This window comes from Phallusia mammillata, chromosome 5, assembly GCF_965637545.1.
Source record: "Phallusia mammillata chromosome 5, kaPhaMamm4.hap1.1, whole genome shotgun sequence".
Lineage (NCBI taxonomy): Eukaryota > Metazoa > Chordata > Ascidiacea > Phlebobranchia > Ascidiidae > Phallusia > Phallusia mammillata.
In genome coordinates, this window is record NC_137256.1 from 22,065,679 (window position 1) to 22,089,443 (window position 23,765).

General features: G+C 36.7%; 2 protein-coding genes across 2 annotated transcripts; both read left to right on the forward strand.

Annotated features, from left to right (window-relative positions):
* The first annotated feature begins 250 nt into the window (after positions 1 to 250).
* Positions 251 to 14,905, forward strand: LOC145230411 (sulfite oxidase-like). Its single transcript, XM_080095839.1, has 14 exons — positions 251 to 516; positions 783 to 847; positions 1,436 to 1,492; positions 1,846 to 1,957; positions 2,202 to 2,322; positions 2,648 to 2,778; positions 3,715 to 3,905; positions 4,886 to 5,080; positions 7,299 to 7,487; positions 10,608 to 10,794; positions 11,303 to 11,458; positions 12,214 to 12,333; positions 12,942 to 13,012; positions 13,970 to 14,905. Exons 1-14 carry the CDS (start codon positions 505 to 507, stop codon positions 14,013 to 14,015), a joined length of 1,653 nt encoding a protein of 550 aa, XP_079951965.1. The 5' UTR covers positions 251 to 504; the 3' UTR covers positions 14,016 to 14,905.
* A 467-nt stretch (positions 14,906 to 15,372) lies between these two features.
* On the forward strand, positions 15,373 to 23,480 carry LOC145230412 (lipid droplet-regulating VLDL assembly factor AUP1-like). Its single transcript, XM_080095840.1, has 10 exons — positions 15,373 to 15,460; positions 15,570 to 15,719; positions 16,936 to 17,083; positions 17,704 to 17,876; positions 19,121 to 19,196; positions 20,770 to 20,910; positions 21,345 to 21,456; positions 21,643 to 21,732; positions 22,164 to 22,276; positions 23,223 to 23,480. Exons 1-10 carry the CDS (start codon positions 15,429 to 15,431, stop codon positions 23,358 to 23,360), a joined length of 1,173 nt encoding a protein of 390 aa, XP_079951966.1. The 5' UTR covers positions 15,373 to 15,428; the 3' UTR covers positions 23,361 to 23,480.
* Positions 23,481 to 23,765: the final 285 nt, after the last annotated feature.

A 23,765-nucleotide genomic window follows, 5' to 3' on the forward strand; every position in this document is an offset into this window, starting at 1 on the left:
ATCAATGAACGTAATTAGTCGTTCCCAAACTGGAACGTAGGTTCATTTTACAGGGTCCAACAACGCTAAATGAAAAGGTTTTGTACTTCACGACAAAATAAACAACTTTTTTTTCAAATAAAAAAAACAAACCTATTTTTATTCAAATAAATGTGTAATTCAGTTTGCTAAATGATCTCTGGAAAAGTTTTTAGGCTTATGTAATATTATACGGACACAAAATTGTTGTGTGAACCACTTAACTGAATTACTTAAACTTATTTCGGCATTCGTTACTTACGGTATTTTGCAAGTTACCCAACACAACGTCTTCGTTGACTCATTGAGCAACGAACCGTAACGGGTAGTTCCCCGATTTTTGTTTGCTTCTGTAAATTGCGAAGAAAAGTTCTACTTCAAAAGCCGCACGTTCGCGTTTTGTAACGTGTAAATCTCCTAGTAAACCTTTCACTAAGCTGCGAAGTTCTTTTTATTGATCTTTTGCTAATTTAGGAATACGCTGCAATGGCGTTACAGGTCAGATGAGTTTATGTGTAGGCCTAGTTTTTTTTTTTAGCTTTAATTTAAAAAAAACAAGAGAGCATTGTATATTTGTATTGTTTGGAGTCCGTTCTTAATTTGTGCAATAACTAAGCTACATTATGTAGTGTTTTCAAATTGAACATAGTAAAAAAACACGGTCAAATATTATTTTACTTTTTGTGGAAAATAACTATATAAAAAAAGTTCTAAACAATTATTCAAACAAATTTACCACTAAATAAAATTTACTTGTTTTACAGCTTATCAAGAAATCCATGCCATACAGTAAAGTTGCCCTTCATATGACCCGAGTGTCCAGTGTCCGGTGAGCAATTAATTTGTTTGCTAATTAATGTTTACTTAACAGCACTTGGTGACTTGTGGTCAGTTTAGTAAAGCTTTTTGTATTTACCTTGAACAGTTTTTCCTGATATGAAAGGTAATGCAAAGTTTTACTGACTTTTTTTGCTAAATTTGTCTACAATAAGTTATTTAGAAAAGTGTTTTTTTATTTTTATGGGCCTTTTCATATAGTCCTTGACTTAAAAATAAATGTTGCATGGCTATTGATACAGAGTGATTATTAGAAAACTGGACACCACTTTTACCAACAAACAAAGTTGTTTAAAAATATCTGTACTTTTTTATAATTATGTAAAAATTACCGTAATGCAACAACAAAATTTAGATGATTTTTTGGTTGTTTCCTTGCTTTTCCCGCACTCTGTCACTGAGAAAGACATATTTTGACAAAATACTACAGTTTTTACAATGAGATTGTTATGTGGCTAAAACCAGAAGTTTGGTGCCGGCATTAAAGTGCCTGTAGACCAACATTGCGGTATGCAAACAAAGGCGGTTCAAATAACTTGAGGCTGCATTATGTGCTGACTTAGACTTTGTTTGTTTAAAGGCTGACCTCTGCTTACTCAAACAACTCCGGTAGATCACACGGCCACTCAAACTCAAGGTAAGGATCATTTAAAAATCAAAACATAAATTATTTTTTGAAGCATACAAATAGACAATGGCAAATTAAAGAAGTAAATTTTTGCACTGTGTAATCACATAACCAATTTATTGCATAGAGATTGTGAATCCCAACCATAGCCAATTGTTAATTGCATAAACCAGATAATTGCCTAATACAGATTGACAAACTGTTTTATGTAATTACCCTAACTGTCTGTATTTATCTGCACATGCTGTGTTATAAAAATCATTATCACTTTTATTTTAAAAATGAGTGATAAAAAAATTTGGTGTAATGCATTAGTTTAGATTTTTCCAAGTTTTTGTTTTTTTCTGCATGTGAAATCTCAGCAGTTGGAAAAAAGCTTCTTTGGTTGGAGTAGGTGGCCTATCAGCATACCTGCTTTACAAAAACTTACCAGATGAATGGAAAATCAAACCGAATGTTAATGCATATGCAAAAGTAAGTGAAAAAATTCTGCGAAAAAAACTTCACAATCCAAGTGAACATGACATAATCACTGTTAACAGTAATGCCAACATTTTAACCGACAACACAGAACGCCCATGCTTAAATCACTGGGCCAAGCATTTATGCCTAATTTGCAGCTACTATAATTTGCAGAACAACTACACATGTTGAGATGACATTTAGCTTGTTACAGATAATGTGAAAATATTTATGAATGAACATTGATTATTTTTAGTCGCTTCCCGTGTATTCTGCTGATGATGTTGCAAAACACTCCACAAAATCAAGTGGTATTTGGGTTTCCTACAAGGACTCTGTTTACGATATCAGTAAATTTGTAGATGGCCATCCAGGGGGTAAAAAATTATGATAAATGTAGAAGTAATGTTTTTATTTTAGACTTATAAAGAATAGAATTGCCTCCATGTGCTTAATGTTTTAAGCTTAGGTGCATAAGAGAAAGACATGCTTATATAACACAATTGCTAGTATAAGCACTGTTTTCTATCAGTATTGGTAATATTATTATTCTTTGATCAAATGTGATACTATGACAATGCTTTTGCTAAAATGTCTGAAATATTAATGCTATACTTTGTTGAATAGTGTTTCTGGTAAAACTGTGTATAACAGCTGTTTTAGGTTAGTTTTCCAAAACTTAGCCTGCTATTTGTGTTACAGGTGAAAAAATTCTGCTTGGGGCTGGGGGACCGATTGATGCATTCTGGAATATGTACGCTGTACATCAAACACCAGAAGTACTAGAGATACTACAACAATATAAGATTGGGCTTCTGTCCAAAAAAGATCAGGTATGAAACTGTTTTCTGAAGCAAAAGTTTTCAAACAAAGGTGAATTTTACATTTGTGGGTGTGAATTTGGGGTTAAATTTATGGGGGGTATGCAGGATTGGTGTGCTAGAGAAATTTAATTGTAAACATAACTGCCAAAGTACTGGTGTATATTAAATACATTGTGCAGACATTTCAACAATCTCCGTTGTTATCATCAGTGCGGCTTCTGTTGTCATCAGATGTATTCCATATACACCAGTACTTTGGCAGTAATGTTTATGATTAAATTACTTTCCAAGTCTGTGTATAGTGTTCCTATGTGCTAAAGCAGCGTGGTCCAAATGCAGGCCCGCGAGATAATTTTGTTGGTCCGCAAAAGTCCCAACATTTTAATGACAACTGTAAGTTTTGTTTTCAATAATTCAATGTTTTCAAAATGTGAGGATTAAAACACAATAAATACTGCAAAATCTCGTATTGTGAAGCATAACAAGGCATTGTTGTGTAATAAAGGTTTCTGCTTCTATAAACCGTTCAGGGGCATTTTTGCGCGAGAGTGGAAAGCTTCTACTTAGTAAATAACTATAAAATATAAAAATAAACTTTTCTATAGATAAAAAAGGTGTATAGTTACCACAATGTTTGTGCCAGAAAAAAGTTTTTCCTGCAAAAATTTAAACCCTGGCCCGCGTAGTACGTTAACGATTTTGAATGGCCCGCAACAAAATAAAGTTGGACCACACTGTGCTAAAGGAACTTAAGAAAAAGGACTGCAAATGGAAGAATTTCAACATTAAAGAAGTTGAGAACCTCACAAAAAAATCAAAATTCAAAATTTACCATAAGTGCCCCCTTACCGTTCCCTTATCTGCACAAATTAGGCACTGTAAAGTTTGTATTCAAAACACTGCATGAGCAGCCACTGGAAACAGTTTTTCTTTAAAATTTTGCAGAAACCTGTCGACCTAAATGACCCATTTGCCAACGAACCGTCACGTTTACCTGTGTTTAAAATCAACTCAAAGAAGCCGTTTAATGCTGAACCACCATTAGAAGTTCTCACAGACAGCTATATCACACCAAATGAGTTGTTTTATGTCCGTAATCATCTACCTGTTCCCAAGATTGATCTCAAATCGTACAGGTAATGTTGTGTCCATTACAGATTATCTAAACTAGTGGTCTCCAATCTTTTTAAGCTTGCATCGCACTGACTAACTACACTTAAGTTCTATTAACATTTTGCAGGGTAAAAACCTGTTTTGAGAAATTAAATTAAAGTTAAATTTATGAATGAACTGCTTGTGGTAACAAATATGATAGAAATAGTGTTGTAGTGTTGCATGCACATTGGCATTTTGCCACAAGACCCTAAAACAGGGGTGGGGAACCTGCGGCCCGCTTGCATTTTGAAAGTGGCCCGCGTCACAATTTTGTTAAAGTACAGCATAAAACGTAGCATAAAAAAACAATAATAAAATGTTTATGTACAAACATTTACTTGAAAAGACTTCGACATTTCTACATTTGACGTTAAACTTATTAAAATTGCCACACATTCAACCACTTGCTGTATTTGTGACGTAACAGTCACTCGATTGTCTCTTCTTCCAGTAACAAATCATTTGCCATGCGGTGTTAGTTTTTAAATGGAGCTAGGGTGTTCCAGAAAGAATGGACAGATTTTAGTCGAATTAAGTGATGAACCTGTAAGCCTTGTTTGTTGCAAACATGTAGCAGCAAAGAAAAAATCAAATCTGGAGCGATGAAATATAAAATCACTTGTATGCTTAGGGTATTATTACACGGAATTTGAAAGTAAAAAATATTTGGCCCGCCCGAAAATGTTGTGCAATTCATGCGGCCCGCAGTACTAAGTAGGTTCCCCACCCCTGCCCTAAAACATCGGATTTATTTTACCATTTTTGATTGCATAAAGTTTTTTTTGGTTTCCAATAACTTCTAATTTAAAAGTCACTGTATAGGTAATATCTATGTTACTTTTTTTGTGAGGAAAGTTTAATAAAAATATGGTACAATAAACTTTCAAATGTAGAAAGATACGTACTCTGGTACTTTTATGGCAATTTTGTGTACACACATTTTACGTAATATTTTTTGAAGGCTGGAGGTGAAAGTGGGCAAACGAACAGTCAAGCTCTCCCTGGATGACCTGAAGAAACGACACAAGCCTGTTACCATAACAACCACCATACAATGCGCTGGTAACCGTCGAGCGGAGATGTCGGAATACAAAACTGTTAAAGGACTTTCATGGGGTCCCTGCGCTATTGGCACGGCTAGATGGACTGGAGTAAGGTGTGTAGAATTTTTTTTTTTTTTTGAAGATTTAAATTAAGTTTATTTCGCTTGGTGAAAGAACACATAGAGACAAAATTGCACCGAACAATCACCAAGCCAGAAATAGCTGCACAACGTTAAAACGTTATGGAGCGCAATGCAGTGGAAGGCACAATTGGTGGATCATAACTAAACGCGCTGCAGCTACACCGTATTATAAAGCGTTATGTGACGGAAGCTAATAATAGAGTGAGTTTGTGGCACAGTGAGTGGAAACAGAACTGGGGTTGGGACGTTGGTTGAGGGGTTTCTAACCACCCTTGCTGGAGAAAGGGGATCCAATTTTGAGTTGGATACCCCTGTTTTGCAATATATCATGAGCGTTGTTTTTATTGGGGTACAAGATCGCTTTTCGCTTATCAAAACCTCCATTTGCATTGAATTGGTCCCGACGTACGTTGTGTACTGAACGTTCAGTCTCTCTTAGGCCAACTGTATATGTCGCCTTGTCATGCATTTTTTTACGAAGAACCTTTTTGTTTTTGCCTCTATTTTATCAGTTTTACGAACGAAGCGCTTTAAGGCCTTGTTGCAGTGGTTCTCAAACTTTTCACGTATGCGGCGCGTTAGCAAACTAAATTTTCTTTCCGCGGCACACTTTACAGGCCAACCGCACAAGAGTCGTTAAAAGAAGGTTAATTTGCAACTTTAGTGTGGTGGATACAATTACTATTTGAGACACATAAGCCTGAAGCATTAAATGCAATTGCTACCCGTGTAGACAAAGCCTGCGCGTTAAACCTACGTTTCCCATAAATTCTCTCGATTAGTTATTTATGGGTCTACTTTCCAGAAGGGACCACCTTTTGATTTTATTCTGTTATTTTCTTATCTGCAGTTTGTCCACCCTATTTTGCCATGAAATGTTTATTGGATTTGGATGAAACGTTTACAGATGGTAGTGTATGGGGCAAAATGTGCTAAGCCACCCTTTTAGTTTTGAGTTGTGGTTATAACTGCAGAGTAAACTGACTTTGGCTTTGGGTAGTTAATGCTGTCTAGTTATGTCCTTATTGGTTTAAGTCAGTGATCCTCAAACGCGGCTCTCAGGGCCACATGCCGCTCCCCACTACTTATTTTGCGGTCCCACTAAACCTCAGAAAACCACCAAAGATTGCTATTTTAGCTTTCAGGGTAATAATCTTTAAAGATTTTCTCAAGGTTTGTTTTTTTGCGGCTCCTTACACACTTAAAAAACTACCATTTGGCCCCGACAATAAAAAAGTTTGTGAACCACTGGTTTAGGTTCTCATATGGAGGTGAACGGTTCATTTTAGCAAACACTGACTAATGTTGACTTTTCAAAACTGCAACGTGCAAAGTCAGCAGGAATTTTCGTCTGCAAAGCACAGCACAATCTATATTGAGCGTATAATGTAACAAGAGTAGAAATGGTCAAGGGATATCCTGTTGTTCATTGCTTTTCTGAAAGCATCTGGTGTAATTTGGCCATGAGTAAGTTGAACACATCACAATGCTCATATATCACACCATATAAAAATAACTCACTTTATAGATGTGAATTATAATTGGGTGGAATATTGCTTATGGTATTGTCTGTAGCTATTATAATGTTAGTAGTTAATATAAAGGTGTCAGTTTGACTCATACAGTATTCAAGAAGTCATATCAAGTCAATTTCGTTGTCCAGGCAATAGCGCTTTAGGGCAATATTGTTATCAATCATTTGATCTCAATTTTTCTGTGACAATTGGACTGTCATTAATTTTGTTGATGAGTATGGAGCATTGCATAACACTTATTTTTCCTCATTTTAATTTGCTTTATAGCCCACAGCTGCAATATGTTTATCATTAGTTCGATTTCGGCTTAGTTACCTTCGTTATATTTAACTCGTTTATTTCAGCCTTTATTGTGTTAGGATTCGAATGATTTCATATTACTTACTATAGTAAACCTTTGTTAATCCGGACCCGTTTGGACTAAAAAAATGTCCCCTTTAGACGAATATCCGGACTAACCGGTGTCGATTAGTTAAAGCCTTACCACATTATAAATCATTTGTACCTTAAGTTTTGTCTGAATTAGGCAAAGATATGAATTAACCGAATCCGGTTTAAACTAGGTTTACTGTATTTCAAATTTACACGCCCAACTATTTATAAACCAGTGTATATTCTAGCATACAAAAAAACACCTATTTTCATTATTACAGACTACGAGACATTTTGCTTGATGCTGGGATTGACGCTAAAGACCCAAATATAAAACACATCCAGTTCAATGGCAAAGACGATGACATTACAAAGGCGTGCTACGGTGGTTCAATTCCAATCAGTAAGGCGATGGCCCCCGATGGCGACGTTATACTAGCATACAAAATGAACGGCGTGGATATACCAAGGTTTGTAATGGTTGTTGCCTGTTTGGTGACTTCACTGCAATGCATTAATGTAGACGCCAAAATATTGCGAAATTGTTTAGCTTTTATAAGCCAACATTACTTGTTACTAATGTCTGGTTTTGTATGCGTCTGGGGCTGTACGCCACTTTTTTTATTGGTTTGGGCACACATGCACAAGTTGCCTTAATACACTAAGGGCCAGTGTGAGCTTATTAGCTGTGCAGGCCATGATCTGTTTACGCGCAGCACAGATTTTGCACACAAGACACCTAGAGGGCACACTGTGAATGACATTTATATTCATGATATGTGGCCACGCACTAGTTTATACACATCGTGGAATTTAAAGTGCTGGTTCTAAAAGGTACACAAGCTGTCTGAGCACTGAGGACCATTGTGAGCAACGTTAGATATGCACACTATAGCCATACACCAGTTATTGCGCAGCAGTGCTCTTTGAACGTGCGCTAGTGGTACGGATAACGGAGGTACAGCCTAATGGAAAACAATCGCTGTTTTCTATACTCTTTGAAAAAGTTGTGACCAAGCAAATGATATACAACATATACGATTGCCAATTTAAGACCCTTACACAAATATGACCCTAACCGAAACCGTTTATTGAGTTCATGTAATGTTTAAGGGTCTGCGGTTTTATAGTTAAAAGAACAGTTTACTAAAACGACGAAACGTATTGGTCTTTCCTATTTTATGTTGCTGGACGCTTAAAACTGGGTTCTCAAGGAGTCAAGGTATTAAATGTTTTCCTTTGTAGATAATTGCTTCTATCACATTTTTGCTAGATGGTGTAAGTATCGTTAACTGTGTGTTATAGATGGAACAGGAACTGGTTTATTTTTGGTCCTCTCGTACTATTACTGCAAAGGCAATTCAAAAAGTTTAATTACTGTAGTGATGTTTAAATGACAAACAATTTAAGTTTAAGACTATGTTTCTTATGACATATATCGCCTCAGTTCATTGCTTATAGATGTTGTTTAAATGTCTGCTTGTTAAATGTGTCAGAAAAAGGTTTGAATTGCCCTTTATTTAAAAATGTGATTGGTAATTCTACGAACACCATTTACAAGTGTATGAGGTGGCTGTAACTGCTGTAATAACAAAACATGGGCTAAAGTCAAGGCCAGTTCAAGTATCACTTAACAGTGCGTTTGTTGATATTACCGCGCCACGCTTCAGCCAAATTGCGATAATATCGTCGCACCAGACGAAAACAGACTTGTGTTGCGCAACAAGCAGGATGCGGTTATGCAACGTGGTAACTAAGTGTTACGTAAGGTGTGAATTTTGTGAAATCGCGAAAACCGAAAAAACTCACTGGAAGTACCCCACATGAAATTTTGAAAAGCAGTGGTTCTCTACCTTTTTTGTAACTGAACTGACCCAACTGATCAGCCCTGGTTTGGGACATCTTTTTGCTGGCTTTAAAAAATACTCGCCTGCTCAAAAAATAGACCCATCCCTTGGTCTTTCACACAGGGTTTACGTGGTAGGCAGGGTAAAAATAATCGATTGGTGGGGACTCGATTATTATAAGGTTGAGAACCACTGGATTGGAGTTATTGGGTTCTTTTCTATTCCGAAAATCCACACACTTTTTGGTTTACACTCACTTCTTATTTGTTATGGCAAATCTATTTTATTTTTAAAGACAATGTACACTCATTAAATTTGATTTTTACTGGAAAGCTTTTACTTGAACGATCTAAAAACCCTACGTAAAGTTATCCACATTTTTACCACATTCGTGCGATTGTACCGGGTTACATAAACAAATTTGTGTTGCGTAACATATTGTGGTTATGCAACGTGGCATTTTAAAAGTTACGTAATTTGTGAATTTTGTAAAATCGCGAAACCTTTGTGACAAAAACAATTCGGATCAGCTGTTTAAACCATTTGTGACAATGCGGCAAAAATCGAACTGCCATCTAACAAAAAACGACCCTATATCTCGGATTTTCGGCGGAAAATTTACCAACACCATACCTTACAGCAGACCCACATTAAGCTAACTTTCGATAGGTGGCGCAAAAAGCAATTTAGCCATTTAAAACCATATTTTCCAAAAATGCTCACGGTAAAGGCTATTAGGGTCGGAATAGGCTAAAATTATTTAACAAATGTAAACGCTTTATCAGAGTGCTTTTACACTTTTATAGTTCTGGCTATTGCTCTTATTTTGTCACACCCATTTTATTGTGATAAGCAAGGTAAAAATTAGGTGCACAATTGGCGGTTCTAAATTGTCTAAGCGAGATACACAAGTCAACATCTGAGTGTAAATCATTTTACCTGACAATAGAAAGTGTCGAAACGTTGTGTTATACACTCCGATATTGACTTGTGTGTCTTCCTGAGATTGTTAAACCTTAGTCCAGTGGTTCCCAAACTATGCGCCGCGGCCAATCAAGTAGAGTAGTAGTATCAGGTGCTTAGACCAATAGGCCAACATGCTCCACGTCTCTGAGATGTTCAACTAGGCTATTTAACTATGAGAGTGACCTGTATAGCGGCTTTATGACCTCATAGTTAGTGCCTTTGTCAGCTAATATGCTGTGCCATTTTAAACTGAAATAAAAAAATTCAAATATATTTTTTATTCAAATGTTCGTGCCAAATAATTTTTGTTTTTTCTAAAATGCCCCTTAAAAGAAGAAAGTTTGGGAACCACTGCCTTAGTCTCTCAAAAAGAGACGTGACTTGCTTGGGTCAGCTTGTCAAACGCCGCTTGTCATACCAATTTGAATGCGACAGTGTTAGCAAAGTCTCCAGTGTTTTGGTTTTATTTCAGTGTTTTCGCCTTACTTTGTTTTGTTAGTGTTTTTACTTCTATTAATGTTTTAGCTTTTTATAGGAACTGAAGATCAGCACCTTTACCGCCTATGCTCTGTTGCGCCACCTACCAAACCGGGCGTTAGCTGAGTTCCAGTGTTAATAGTTCTACCGAAGATGCCATTAGGCGATATATATATATTCCAAGATATTCATCGTCTAATTTCGTTATCTGGAAAATACTTTCCATTCTTAGTTAGCTCTTTTTTACAGGGATATTTCGAAAGGTCTAAACAGTTACACATATTCTTGTACTGTTTTCAGGGATCACGGTTACCCGCTTCGAGCGATTGTTCCTGGTTATGTTGGGGCACGAAATGTGAAGTGGGTGCATCAGGTCACAGCCAGTCATGAGGAAAGTCACTCACATTGGCAGAGAAACGACTACAAGGCTTTTTCGCCGAGTACCACCTTTGAAACTGCCGACTACAAGACTGCACCTTCTATACAGGTACACCGCTTTGGTTGTTTCATTGTCTTGGTGATTTAATAAAGTGTTTTTCAACTTTTGAAACAAAAATAGTTTGAGGCCTAAAAAGGGTAAGAACCACTAGTCCATTTTTAAATAAACTTCTTAATTTTTGAGAAAGTGCTTTTGCGATTTGAGAGACTCTTAACTGATTTTTGCATTCAATGAAAGAACTACCAAAAGTAGACGATTCCTGTTAATCGCATATTACGTTTTAAGCATTTATTGAGAAAAAATCCTGTTATTCGCATGCGCTAAAATATAGCGTAAACAACTTCGCAAATTGGAAGTGCCAATTTTCAGAATATTTTGCGTTCTTTTATTTTTTTCTGTGTATATTTTCTTGCAAACTCGAGGTTCTAAATGTGGTTCTGAGATAAAAATAAATTTTAGACCCCAAAATAACACTTCAATAGAAAGCAATTAATTTTACAAACTTATTTACTTTAAAATTTATTTAACAATTTATGTGTTTTAAACATGATTTCAGGAAATGCCAGTCATTTCTGCCATCTCATCTCCAGCAGTCAACGCCACCGTATATGAGGAGCAAGGTCATATAGAGGTCAAAGGTTACGCTTGGAGTGGTGGTGGTCGGGACATTCTGCGCGTTGATGTTTCATCAGACGGTGGTAAAACATGGCAGGTTTGTACAGGGACTTTTTTTACAAATTTTAGGCAAATACCAAAACCTGGATTTGTTGTATAATTGGCAGTTAAAAAAGTGATCTCTGGTTATGTGCGGAGCACAAATTGTTGATATTTGTAAGTAAACATCTTAAATTAAAGCATGGGCGCCGGCAGAAAATTTTGTAAAAGACGGCAAATGTTGATACATGCGTGTGATATCAAGAATTTGTGAACAATATGGCAGACATAGGTAAACTCGCTTGTTTTGGCATTTACTGACTTTCTCTCCCTCACTTTGAGCAGTGGTTCTCAACTCGTTTCAGGCCATGAACCACCAGTTCAATTAAATGAGTATCGTGGACCAGTCCATTATTAAGTAAGGGTAGAGAAAGCACCCACAACAAGCATATTGGGTTAAAATATATTCCTTCACGAACGAATCTCGAGGAATGATATCAAACAATATCGTATTCAATAACTTGGATAAGACTTTTTCGTACTTGTGAATATTAATATGCAACTATATCCAGTTTATGACCAAATATAATTAACGTCCTGTGGACCACCCAAAAGTCATTATGGACCACCAGTTAAGAACCACCAACTTAAGAGCATGTGTCATTTTTATTCATCAGTTTTTTCGACAAAATATGTAAAATTTGTGGTACAAAGTTCGAAACTTCGTGTACTGCCTAGTTAAGGAAACCTGACCCTTCTTCGCTGCCACGTGCGAAAACATTAATCTTTAACAAATATATTTTTTGTTGCTAGGCAGCAAATCTGACCAAGGATGAACCAAACGCCGATGACTCGGCACATTGTTGGGCTTGGACTTTATGGAATGTTGATGTACCAGTAAAACCTGGCCAGAAGGTGGAGCTCGTGTGCAAGGTATCACGTGATTGCTAGTTTTTGAAGCAGGGACGCTCAAGTGAAAAAGGGTCGCGGGCCTAAACTTCTTACATATACAGTCGAAACTGTTGCTATCAGGCTTATTGTATAAACAATTTTTTAGCTCTTCCATTTATGTCATTGCCCTGCTGGTGAACGTGTCTCGTATGGGACATCGAAACGTCGGCATATTATAATAAAGACTGCTGGAAGAGCTATTTGTTAATATACAGTCTAGTTCCGCACCAAATCATTTGCTTGTATTGTGCAAACACGGTTATTCAGAAACCCTTCATTCAACCAAACTAGCCATGGTTCCTGTACAGCTTAAACTCGGCTGGTGACGTAAGGGACATTGGAAAGCTACAAAAGTAGCGTAGAATTAGGAATGTTTGTGACGTCATAATGCACCGAGCGTGTTTGGCCTAGCACCGAGTATTAACGTGAGATGCTCGGTGTTCGAACATTTGCCGTTTTTGCCCACCCCTAGTGTTAGCTTGTTTCTAGAAACTTTCATAAAATGATTTTGTGCAGGTGTAACGTCAGTGATTATTTTGATTAACTTGTTTGGTCGGATTTTTTTGCTGAAACATTTGTTTGTTTCACAGGCAGTCGATTCAGCGTTCAATTGTCAACCCGAAGGAATGGGAGCGATTTGGAATTTGCGTGGTTTCCTATCGTAAGTAGAAATCTTATCACTTGCTTACGTTTGTGGTGAAGCGTTTCTAAGGATATTAGAGTTTGGAGCCGGTCTTAAAACTGCGACCCAAACCCGAAAATTTAAGCCTAAAACCGTTTTTTTTTCTTCAAAAAACAAACGTAGAGTCCGAAAATAGGTAAAAATGATACCGAGCGTGAGGTCCGGATCGAATCAAGGCCGAACTGCCCTGAAAAGACTCGCCCAACTTACAACTCTGAAACATATACACTTGACGACAGCCCTGTCACTGAATGCATATTCCTTTAAATTTGAAAACAACGTGTTTTCAGTAGTTGGTCCCTTCTATCTTTTTTCTAGTGCAAGTTTTTTTACACTTAAGCCCGATTCGAAGCACTTTCCCATGTAAAACTTTTGAAGTAATGTGAGTTTTATTAATAAGAGGCATGCGGCCCTAAAACTTTTGTTGCGCTTTGATTTGTACACAATCTTCCAAGCCTAAAAATCAGAGAGAAAAGTGTATTTTTGCCAACCCGTCATCTGTCACAAACTCTAAAACAGTGGTTCTCAAACTCGGTTTTCGGGGCCGCATGCGGCTCCCTACTACTTATTTTGCGGCTCGCACCAGACCTCAAAAAACCACCAAGCATTGCTATTTTAGCTTTCAAAGTAATAATCTTTAGTGATTTTCTCATGGTTTCGTTGTTTTGCGCCCCCCCACACACTTAAAAAATACCATTTGGCCCCGACAATAAAAAAGTTTGAGAACCACTGCTCTAAAACCTATAAATTATAAAATCTCTTGCTGGAAGCCCACATAGCACCCTAACTGGATAAACAGTAATATTAATAAATCCAAACAATTGAAAAAAAATCTGAAAATCTACAATCTTCAAATGCCAGAAGAGCTCTATAAACTTGATATTATGCCTGACAGCAAAAGCTTATAAAAATCTTCAACCGTAATTGTTATTACAGGAACGCGTGGCACCGGATTCCTGTTACAGTTGCTCAAGACGACTGACTTGATTTGAAGTAATGCAAGCTTTACCATGTTGCTTAGTTTTTAGCCTTTACATGTAGTTTCAAGTTTGCAATACAATAAAAATTGGTAGAGCTACTAACACTGAGCTTCACCTTTGGCCCGACCTGAGAACTTCTGGTAGGTGGCGCAACAGAGCATAGGCATTTATGGTGCTGACTCAGCAATTATTCTTACCATAAACTCAAATTGCTGTAACAGCACCATAAACGCCTATGCCCTGTTGCGCCACCTACCAGAAGTTCCCAGGTCGGGCCAAAGGTGAAGCTCAGTGTTAGTAGCTCTACCTAAAAAATTAGATCCGTCCAGAATATTAATAGAGATCGTATGATCATGCAAGTTTTGCGTTTTTTATTCTTTGCAATTTAATTTTAAACCATGCCCTTAGTCGTATTGTCTTTAATGTTATGACTAATAACTTTTCACAGGTGACATAAAAGTTTAATTTAAAATTTGGAAGAAATATTTTACAGTTGGCGTTCCTGAGATCCATCTTAGAAAATGTATGTTGGTTTTTTTGTATCGTTAGCTTACACATAGGCTACACACTAACTTTTTCGGCTTATTAAGAATTGATATTTTGCACCGTTTTCTGTGCGACTTTTGTTTGATATCATGTATATATGTCATTTAAAAGAAACCATTGGTGGGTAAAATGTGTGGTATGTCAGCAATAGACTTTGCAAGATTGTATGTAGGCCTAAGTTCCTTTCTACGAATTTTGTATATGCAACCGTTTTGCTATGTTGTGGTATTTCGCTTGTAAATATACACGCATGCTTTCGTCTTGACACGTGACTCAATCGAGTTATATGATTGGGTGCTGCGACTCGCTGTGTCGAAAATCAAATAAAACAGAACTACCGTGAAAAGGTTGTGTCCACTTACCATTTAGCTACTCTAGTAAATAAGATGTAGACAAATAAAGCGGAATACGTACCATAAACATTTTTGGTGAAGTTTAAACACTCAGTCTATTCCAGTTCAGACTAAAACGGTTTCCAAATAGCGTATTATTTGATATGTTATGATGATAAATCAGAGTTCCTTATCCTGCAGTCATATTTTTCGGTTTGGTGGTTTCTTCAGCTTTGAGTAGGAAAATAACTAACGTTAACGGTAATTAAATTAAACGTGTTGAGTATTTATGGTACAATAGTAGCTAGGACATATTTAGGCACAATAGGATAACATTGTCCAACAAACGATTTACCAATTTTGCTTAGCTGTGTTCGCAATTTAAAACGCACAATAAAAAAATAAAAATAGAGCTGTTGTATTATTTCTATGCCAAAGCAATTTGCCTAAAAATCCCCAAACAGATGTTTTAACTTTTAAGAAACCACGAAAACGGAACGGTTGCCCAGTGAATGCTGAAATTTAATATAATACAAAATGAAAATTGAGGATATTTTTGCGCCCCAAAGGTACGTTATCTGGTTTATCTTATATTTTGTTGTATAAAACGATGAGGTTGTTGATTAAATTTTGGTAAAATCGACCTAAACTCTTAATTACAATGATTTTTTTTTTTAGAATTGAAAGCACACTTGGAGCTGTTTTGGTGTTTGTTTATTTGCCTTTTGGAAGTTTGCTTCTATTGTTTCGGATTTTTCTTACTTTAAACTATCTCTGCTCGCAACTTGTGTTTAATTCGATTTGTTCACACAGCAACATTATCAGAAGGTTAGTTTTTTTCTTGTGTTGGGAATAATTTGCTTATTTCTGAAAGCACTATGCAATATATCAGTATCACCGCCAAAAAACAATTGTATTAAGGTAACCATTTTCTCATTTTAGGCAATTGTTAAAAATCAAATGTTGCTACCAGGAATTATATAACCCTTATGTAGCTCTTCTAGTAGTTGTATTACATGACCTTTCAAAGGGGCTGGTACTAGATCAGTGGTTCTCAAACTTTTTTTATTATTTTTTCAAAACGGACCCTTTGCCATTATTTCGAGGGCTTGCGGTCCTTTAGCTGGAATGTGTATTTCAGAAAAATGAAAGTTGATTGCATGATTTTAGCAGAACCTTACCATTGTGCACGCACAATTGCTAGTTGTCATGCAATTAAGGCTATTGTTTAGCAATGGGGATAGACAATTCTCAATTCTACTTTGATTTAAACTTATTCAGTGGCACGAATTGACGCCAAATAAGATTATAGAAGAACTTCAACCTTTTTGCGGTCCCCACAAAATTGCCTCACAGACCCCTAAAGGACTGCGGACCCCAGTTTTAGAACCGCTGTACTAGATACACATGTTCCCGCATGGTATACCGCTTAGAATACTTCATGGTGTGTGAAAAGTAATAGTACAAGCTCCTACCTTGTGATAACAGGCAGTCGCATGTGGTGTCATGCGGTATTTAGTACCACTGTTTTAAAGGGGCCTCTCTAAAATATGTAATCTAGATAATCACTTATTTAATCAATGCAATTATGCAATGCCACTGTTTTTGGTAAAAAAGCGAATAAATTTCTTATGTTGCCATATATTTGAGATTGAATTATAAGGTTTGTAATTGCAAACCCATACCCCAACCTTAATAGCCCTAACCATTGGAATTTTATTAAGTATCATTGGTAGATTGCATATTTTGGAGTAGTCCAGTAGTTCTCAAACTGTGCGTCGCGACGCCCTGGTGCGTCGTTTCAATTTTCCAAGGGCATCGCAGAATAGTTCCGTTTTGTGAGTTTTTGTTGTTGTATCAATAAACCCAACTTTAATAATAAGTTTCCGTATTACCTTTAAATTACTGGTGCGAAAACCAGAAAACTTTTCCAGAGGCGTCGCAACACAAATAAGTTTGAGAACCACTGGAGTAGTCCCTTTTAGGCTCCTTTAAGTCTATTTCATAAATAGGATCATAAATTTTTGATGTGTACTTGCTGCAGATCATTAGAAAGAAGTATTCTTGCGGTTTTGGGAGTTTTTGTTGTCAAAAGGAAATCAGAAATTCAAGACTCCAAATCTATTACAGTTGCCAATCATGTTAGCAGATGTGACCATATCATTCTGCCAGCCTTATGTAATTCAACATCAGTAAGTCATGATTATTTTCATATGTTTAAGCATACAGGAAGCAGCTGCAAACATGACAGCATTTGTCAGAGTGTAACAGATTACATAAACAATGTTTTGTCTTTGATTAATTGCCAGTGACAGCAAATATGTACATGACATGGTTGAAATAAGTAAAGTAGAAAATGTGAATTAAAATCTCACAACAAAGTCGGTTTATGTAATAATAAATATCTTTGCTTTGCCCAATTTAATCAGTTTATCAGTAAAAATAGACTATCAAAGCTATTGTTTGCAAAAAACTTAAATTTGAAAACAGCAAAAGCAGAAAAATGAATACTAATCAATATTTTATTTTAATTGACACCAATTTTAATCACATAAATCAAATCTGAAAGAAATTGCAGCTTTGTTCGGGTTCAATAAGTGCATTTTGTGCTTTTAGCTGATTCATATTAAATAAATGGTATTACGTTCAAATTAGTTGGTATATATATATATGTTATATGGCATCCTGCTGGTCAAATTCAGTGCATTTTTGATTCAAGTTTGTATAATTTGCATGTTCAAAAGTAGATTACGGAAAATGTGATGCCTTTGACATGATGAAGTGTTTTTAATAAATTGTTTTTTTCCGGAAGGTTGACAACTGTTCATTTTCTTCGGGTTTGAAAAACCTACTTCGAGTTGAGCCACTTACCTCACACAAGGCAGAAGTTGTGAAAACAATCAAAAGCATTCAAGAAAACCACTCTTCAGTTTTTTGCTTTCCCCAGCTTTTACCAACAAACAACCAAGCACTTATTAAGTTCAGGTGTGTTACTTGGTTTTTATTGTTTTTTGTTTGGTATTGTACCTTTAGAATAGCGAACTATTTCAGCTATCCAATAAATGCGTAAAAACATGGAGGCCTAATGTTTAGTATTTTAGATCATGCAAATTACATTGCTTCACTTTTAGGATTGCAGTCAACTTTAGTTTTATATGTCAATCCAATACGAATTTATAGAACCTCAAGTACATATAGGACACATGATTTAATCTAGTGGCTAGTAGTGTGTGGTCCCTTTAAATTAATGCTTAAAACCCAAAGATGCTCTGCTCACCAACAAAAATATGGAATTCTGTGCATTACCAAATCAACCCAAGAGGCTATGGCTCACTAAACAAAAATACTATGTTCAAGGTAGTCATTTGACCACTTGTCTTTGTTGAAGTTTGCTTGTGTATTTTGCTGTTGGCGTTTTTGGTGGGTGTCACCAGAGAAGGCATACACCCATGGCCCCCTAAATAACACTGGGGCCATAAGTATAGGCCCTCACTGGGTGACCCCTATTGGTTAAGGAAAGTTGGTTTTCTTGTTTTCCAACTTTTCTGAATATTTTGCTTCGCTGACGACAACAGAGATTGTTGATACATTTACATTTGCCAAAAACTGTTATCACTATAGATTAGATCAGGGGTCACCAAACTACGGCCCGCGAGCCAGATCCGGAGGTCATTTCATCCGGCCCGCGACCACATTTTTTGTTTTGCCAAATCGTATTGATATTTTTGTAACATTCAAAATAAATCTACTCCTCACGAAAATTGTCCTGTCGCGACATGTAGAATAATATTACCTAGTGTTATAAGATTACAACGTCCAGGATTGATCTAAAGCCAGTTTGTTACGTCACAGGCGAAACTACAAGTGTCGATTGTGCCCAAACAATTGTGCTGCAATATACAAGCGTTGCTCGTAAGAGACGACTACAATTTAACAGTCGCATCACCAGATTTTAAATGGGGTTGTAGAAAGACCATTTCTTGGCACACCTAAAAAATCGCCTCACATGCTAAGTTTGGAAAGACGGCGCTAGGGCATGTAAAGTATGAGGCTGCACGAATGATTTTAAAACTTATACGGCCCGCAGTGACAAAAGTTTGGTGACCCCTGGATTAGATTGAAGCCCATGTGTAGTGTTCTTAACCTGTAAATACATAATGTGCACTTTATTGTGATACTTGTCAATTGTTTCAAACCAGTGAATAAATCTTACCACTATTTCATTGCAGTGAATGGCCTTTTGCAATGGAATTACCGGTACAACCAGTTGCTGTAAGGGTAAAACGATTTTTGCCAATAGCACATGTAAGTTAGTGTAACATGTTCACAAAAGCGTCGTGTTTATTATGGGTCCCCTTCCCTGAAGGGGACACATATTGTTTTTGTCCGTATTTTTTTTTTCTTTTTTTCTTTTTTCTTTTTTCTTTTTTCTTTTTTCTTTTTTCTGTCTAACGCTGGTTTGTAACGCTCGTTTGGTCAAGAAAGAGTGCTTCAAATTTATTCAAATTTGGACATATGTTAGATATTAATCCAAACTTGGTCCACCTGAAGTTTGACCCCAAATTACCCAGCGGTTCACCCACAGGCCCCCGAAACATAAAATTTTTAACGCTGGTTTGTAATGCTCGTTTAGTGAAGAAGGCGTGCTTCAAATTTATTGAAATTTGGACATATGTTAGATATTAATCTGAACTTGCTCCACCTGAAGTTTGACCCCAAATTACCCAGCGGTTTACCCACAGGCCCCCGAAACGTAAATGTGTCTAACGCTCGTTTGGTAAAGAAAGACACTGTAGGCAGAAGTCCCAAGAGAGTATGTTTACGAATAATAGGGCAAAGCGGGAGGGCTCAGCTTGACGTCGGACAGACGTTTTACGAGACGTCGTTTCGGTGATTAGAAATGAGCTGTTTTGCACAGCAATGCTAAGTCGTTTTATTAAGTTATCACTCACATTTTCAGTTTTGGCAAAGGTTTCACACATATGACGCGATTTAAACCTAACAAGCGTGCTTCGGTTTCGTATAATGTCAAGCAAAACTTTGTTACACAAACTAAATATGAAAAAATAAACTTGACTTTTTTGCAAGATAAAAGTTTTTTAAATGTTCGTTGTCATGTTGGCCGCTGCATGACCACGGGTTACTTAAGGTCAATTAGTAGGTATTACTAACACAGTTCAGAACTTTCATTCGCCATAACGTAGCGTTTTTGTTTTTTTTGAATCAAATACTCAAGGCATGTATAAATTAGGTCAAACGGTGTTTTTGAACACCGAGGACGGCGTGCTATTGAAAACGGTGTCAAAAGGTCAAACAGTCGTTTGGTGTGTGCACCCTAAAGGTTACTACAGGTCAATGGCACTCGTTTTGCGAAACAAAATTAAATGAAAAACTCGTTTTGCGAAACAAAGTTAAATGAAAAGTTATGTATACACTTGCAGCAAATCGCTTTTTAATTGTCTGTAACACAACTGTTACAGCTTTCTAGAAAAAATTCTGTTTGAAACCCGACATTGGACGACAATATCTGGGTCAAAGCAAGAGATTAAATTGAAAGTATTTGTTTCGTTCTTTTTTAATGTTTTTGTAATTATACGACAACAATAGTGCAAAAAATACAACAAAATTATTCATTGTTGGGTTAATGCTTTCTAAAAATTTGTTCTTAAGAATTTAAAAATCACCGCAACATTTGTTTACCGTAGATCCGCACAAACACGCGTGTGGGGACCCATTAGTTTTTGTTTACAAAAACAATCATATGTGTAGATCAAACGATGTGTATAGTAAATTGGTAAATATCGTATAGAATATATAAAATGGAAGTATATCAGAAAGCCACCATTCTAGTTACTGAATGTATGTGCTTGTTTTGCAGAGTACCATAGACAGCACTTGGTGGCAAGATATATTGTGGACTTATTTCTCTATAGTAACCATTTATGATGTCACATACCTGCCGACAGTTGCTATGCAAACTGATGAAGACACCAGTAGTTTCACTGATCGTGTCCGAAAGGTTAATTTGTCAAGCTTTTCTATACCTTTAACTGGATTTTACGATAATCCAGATGCTATATTAATAGTATGTATTGTTAACATAGGTTGCTCATATGAGATTCTTGATTGCTATGCAATTAAATGGATTGTGTGATTAACAGGATTCGTCTGTATAAGTGCAAAATTCTTTTCGAACAATTGTGTATCTTATTACTGTTTGCTACAATACAAAGATTCAGTTAGTCGCAATGTAGTCAATCATAGATTCTGTTTAATTACATACATTCTAAATCCCCAACTGTATCCTATAATTAGTAAAGAAACATAGTGTTTTATGGTTAATTGCAAGAAATTGTTTGGCAAATTATTGAGTTGCAATTAACGAGGCTGTCTGGGTACCCATTGGAAGATAGATAATTCAAGGAAAATAGCTACAACAAAGTGTACTTTTAGATAATAGCCGATGAGTTGGATGTGCCTTGTACAAATTATGGCATCTCTGATGTAAGAGAATATTTAAAGCGAATGAGATTTGAAGCAAGAAAGCCACAACTTCATATGTCAGGTGATTACACTTTGCTGTAATATTCAAATATGTGTTTTAAACATCTTAAGGAGGTATAATGCACAAATATACAGAAGCTGTTTATGATTTTTTGTTTTTATGATTATTAGGAGGTATAAATTTGCCTTGGTCTTTGATGAAAGTTTGGCATGTAGTTACAATTTTTTTATGAATGAAATTGTTTAGATTCACGCGATGGTCGCACAGCTCACATGGCGAAACAAGTGAAGGACATTTTACCCCATGTTCCTCTGTCTGTTATAATAAATGACGTCGGTAAGTTTCAAACTATAATGTTTCCCAACTTTTTAGTGTTAAAGCTAAAAGTGCACATCAAAAAAGGGTAGCAACCATCAGGAAAACAGCAAAAATATACATGCTACATAATAAACCTGTGGCATTAGACTTACAGCTTTTTCTTAGTTCAAGCAAGCTAGTCTTTTTTTTTCCTTGTTGGCCCCTCAACACATTTGAAGAAACAAACCTGTAAAATGTCTTTTTTACCCAAAAAAACATTTCTTCTTTGACCCTCAAGAGGTTATTTTATCCCAGTTAAAACTCTAATTACAAACGATGCAATACTGGCCTGGTGTAGGTAACAAAACTATCCTCTACAGCCGTGTTGTTGATTGTATAGTTTTCCTGTTGATTAAACACATTAGTCTCTATTTATGTTTAACATCAATGTTACACGAATCCTTTCACAGAAAAGACGCAATCTGTTGACGTCACAGTGACGAACCTCTTGGAGGGAGTGGTAAAGTTTGTTCCGGAGCAACCAAGCTCGCCGTCCACGTCATCAACGTCGCCTAGCAACCAGGTAAACACAATGTCTAAACCAGGGGTCTCAAACACGCGGCCCGCGGGTCACATGCGGGCCTCCGAGGGTTTTTGTGCGGCCCGCGAAGTAAGTTTTAGAAGTGATGTGTTTTACTCTTTCAAATCAGTGAGTTTACATAATACAATCCTTCTCTGGTAGTGGTTTACGCAACGTTTTAATGGCATGATCGAAAAAGCCATTGCAACTGTTGCGTCATATTTTCTCCATTGTTGTGTCATTGTTGCCACATAAACCAATAAAGCACAGTTGGCTCTTTCACTATGCTACATTGTAAATTTGTTTGTTATTTATTAAAATATTGTTTTTTAATGAAGTTAATGCCATTTCACTTTTTAAGCCCGCAATATGTTTGTTGTCATGTTACGCTGTAACAAATGTTTCAGTTTCGATTGTGCGGCCCTCGGCATACTTAGAAGTGTGTTTTTGGCCCTCAAAGCAGTTTGAGACCCCTGGTCTAAACGTTGCCAAGGACCTCTTACATGTATTTTTATCAAACAGCCGCCTTCGAAGGTAAAATGTATCCCTACACACAAAATCTCATTTTAGTGAAAATAAAAGCATGGAGCTTTGAAATGATAATTAATCTGCAGCATATTACTTCTAATAAACCAGTGGGCCGTAATTTTGCTGCTTTAGTCGATGCGGCTGATATCTTGTCACCAGTTGCACCAATGAGACCACATAGGTCTGAAACAGAGTTATGTACGTCGGGTTTGGGCTCGAGTTTCAAATAAACAGGCTTGATTCGGTCCTGGCTTAATACTCGTTTTCAGTAACTTTAGGGCCTTTTTTCAAATCGGGTTCGGGCCTTGTTTTAGACCCGCTTGCCACTCTGGCCTAAACAGTGTTCACTGTCTGAAGCTTAGAACGGATCAGATTTGAAAAGTCGTTTCTGTATTTAGTAAGGAATATTCCTTTTTTACAGGGGAAACCCAATGTGGTTCACAATCAAAGGTCGTTTAGTCGAAATCCAAATCTACGCCATATGTCACTGCAAGAACGTAAGGATGCCTTCGTTAAACAAGCCCGGGACGCTTATTTGAAGAAGCACGGTTTCTTGTAACTGCCAAGAATTATGCATGTTCTGTTATACGCCCCTGCTGTGGAGCTTATTGTATTTTACGGAAAAGGACCTAGTGTAAAATTGTGGTTTTGTCGCAATAAAAACAAGTTCGCTCTCTTACGCGTCTTGGCTCACACTAAATATTTTCTTACCAAAGTTGCGTCAAAACAACTTTTCAATCAAGCAAAAGTAACATTTGGGCTGAACAATAATTAGGGCTGTGCGATAGATTATAGTGATGCACCGAAGTTTCCGTTGCCAAAACATTTCGGCCGAATATGCCGTTTCCAGTGATTCGGCCCGAACCTTTTTGAAAATTCGGCCAAAAACGAACTTTTTGATTGTTTTAAATTAATGCCAAAGCTTTCCACATCTCTAACATGAAACATGGATTAACTAACTGTT

Coding starts and splice junctions, on each gene's coding strand:
- LOC145230411 (XM_080095839.1), top strand. Junction 2,323..2,647: donor TGTAGATGGCCATCCAGGGG/GTAAAAAATTAT, acceptor TTTGTGTTACAG/GTGAAAAAATTCTGCTTGGG. Junction 5,081..7,298: donor GCTAGATGGACTGGAGTAAG/GTGTGTAGAATT, acceptor TCATTATTACAG/ACTACGAGACATTTTGCTTG.
- LOC145230412 (XM_080095840.1), top strand. CDS start 15,429: ATGAAAATTGAGGATATTTTTGCGCCCCAAAG. Junction 17,084..17,703: donor CCTTATGTAATTCAACATCA/GTAAGTCATGAT, acceptor TTTTTCCGGAAG/GTTGACAACTGTTCATTTTC. Junction 22,277..23,222: donor CAACGTCGCCTAGCAACCAG/GTAAACACAATG, acceptor CCTTTTTTACAG/GGGAAACCCAATGTGGTTCA.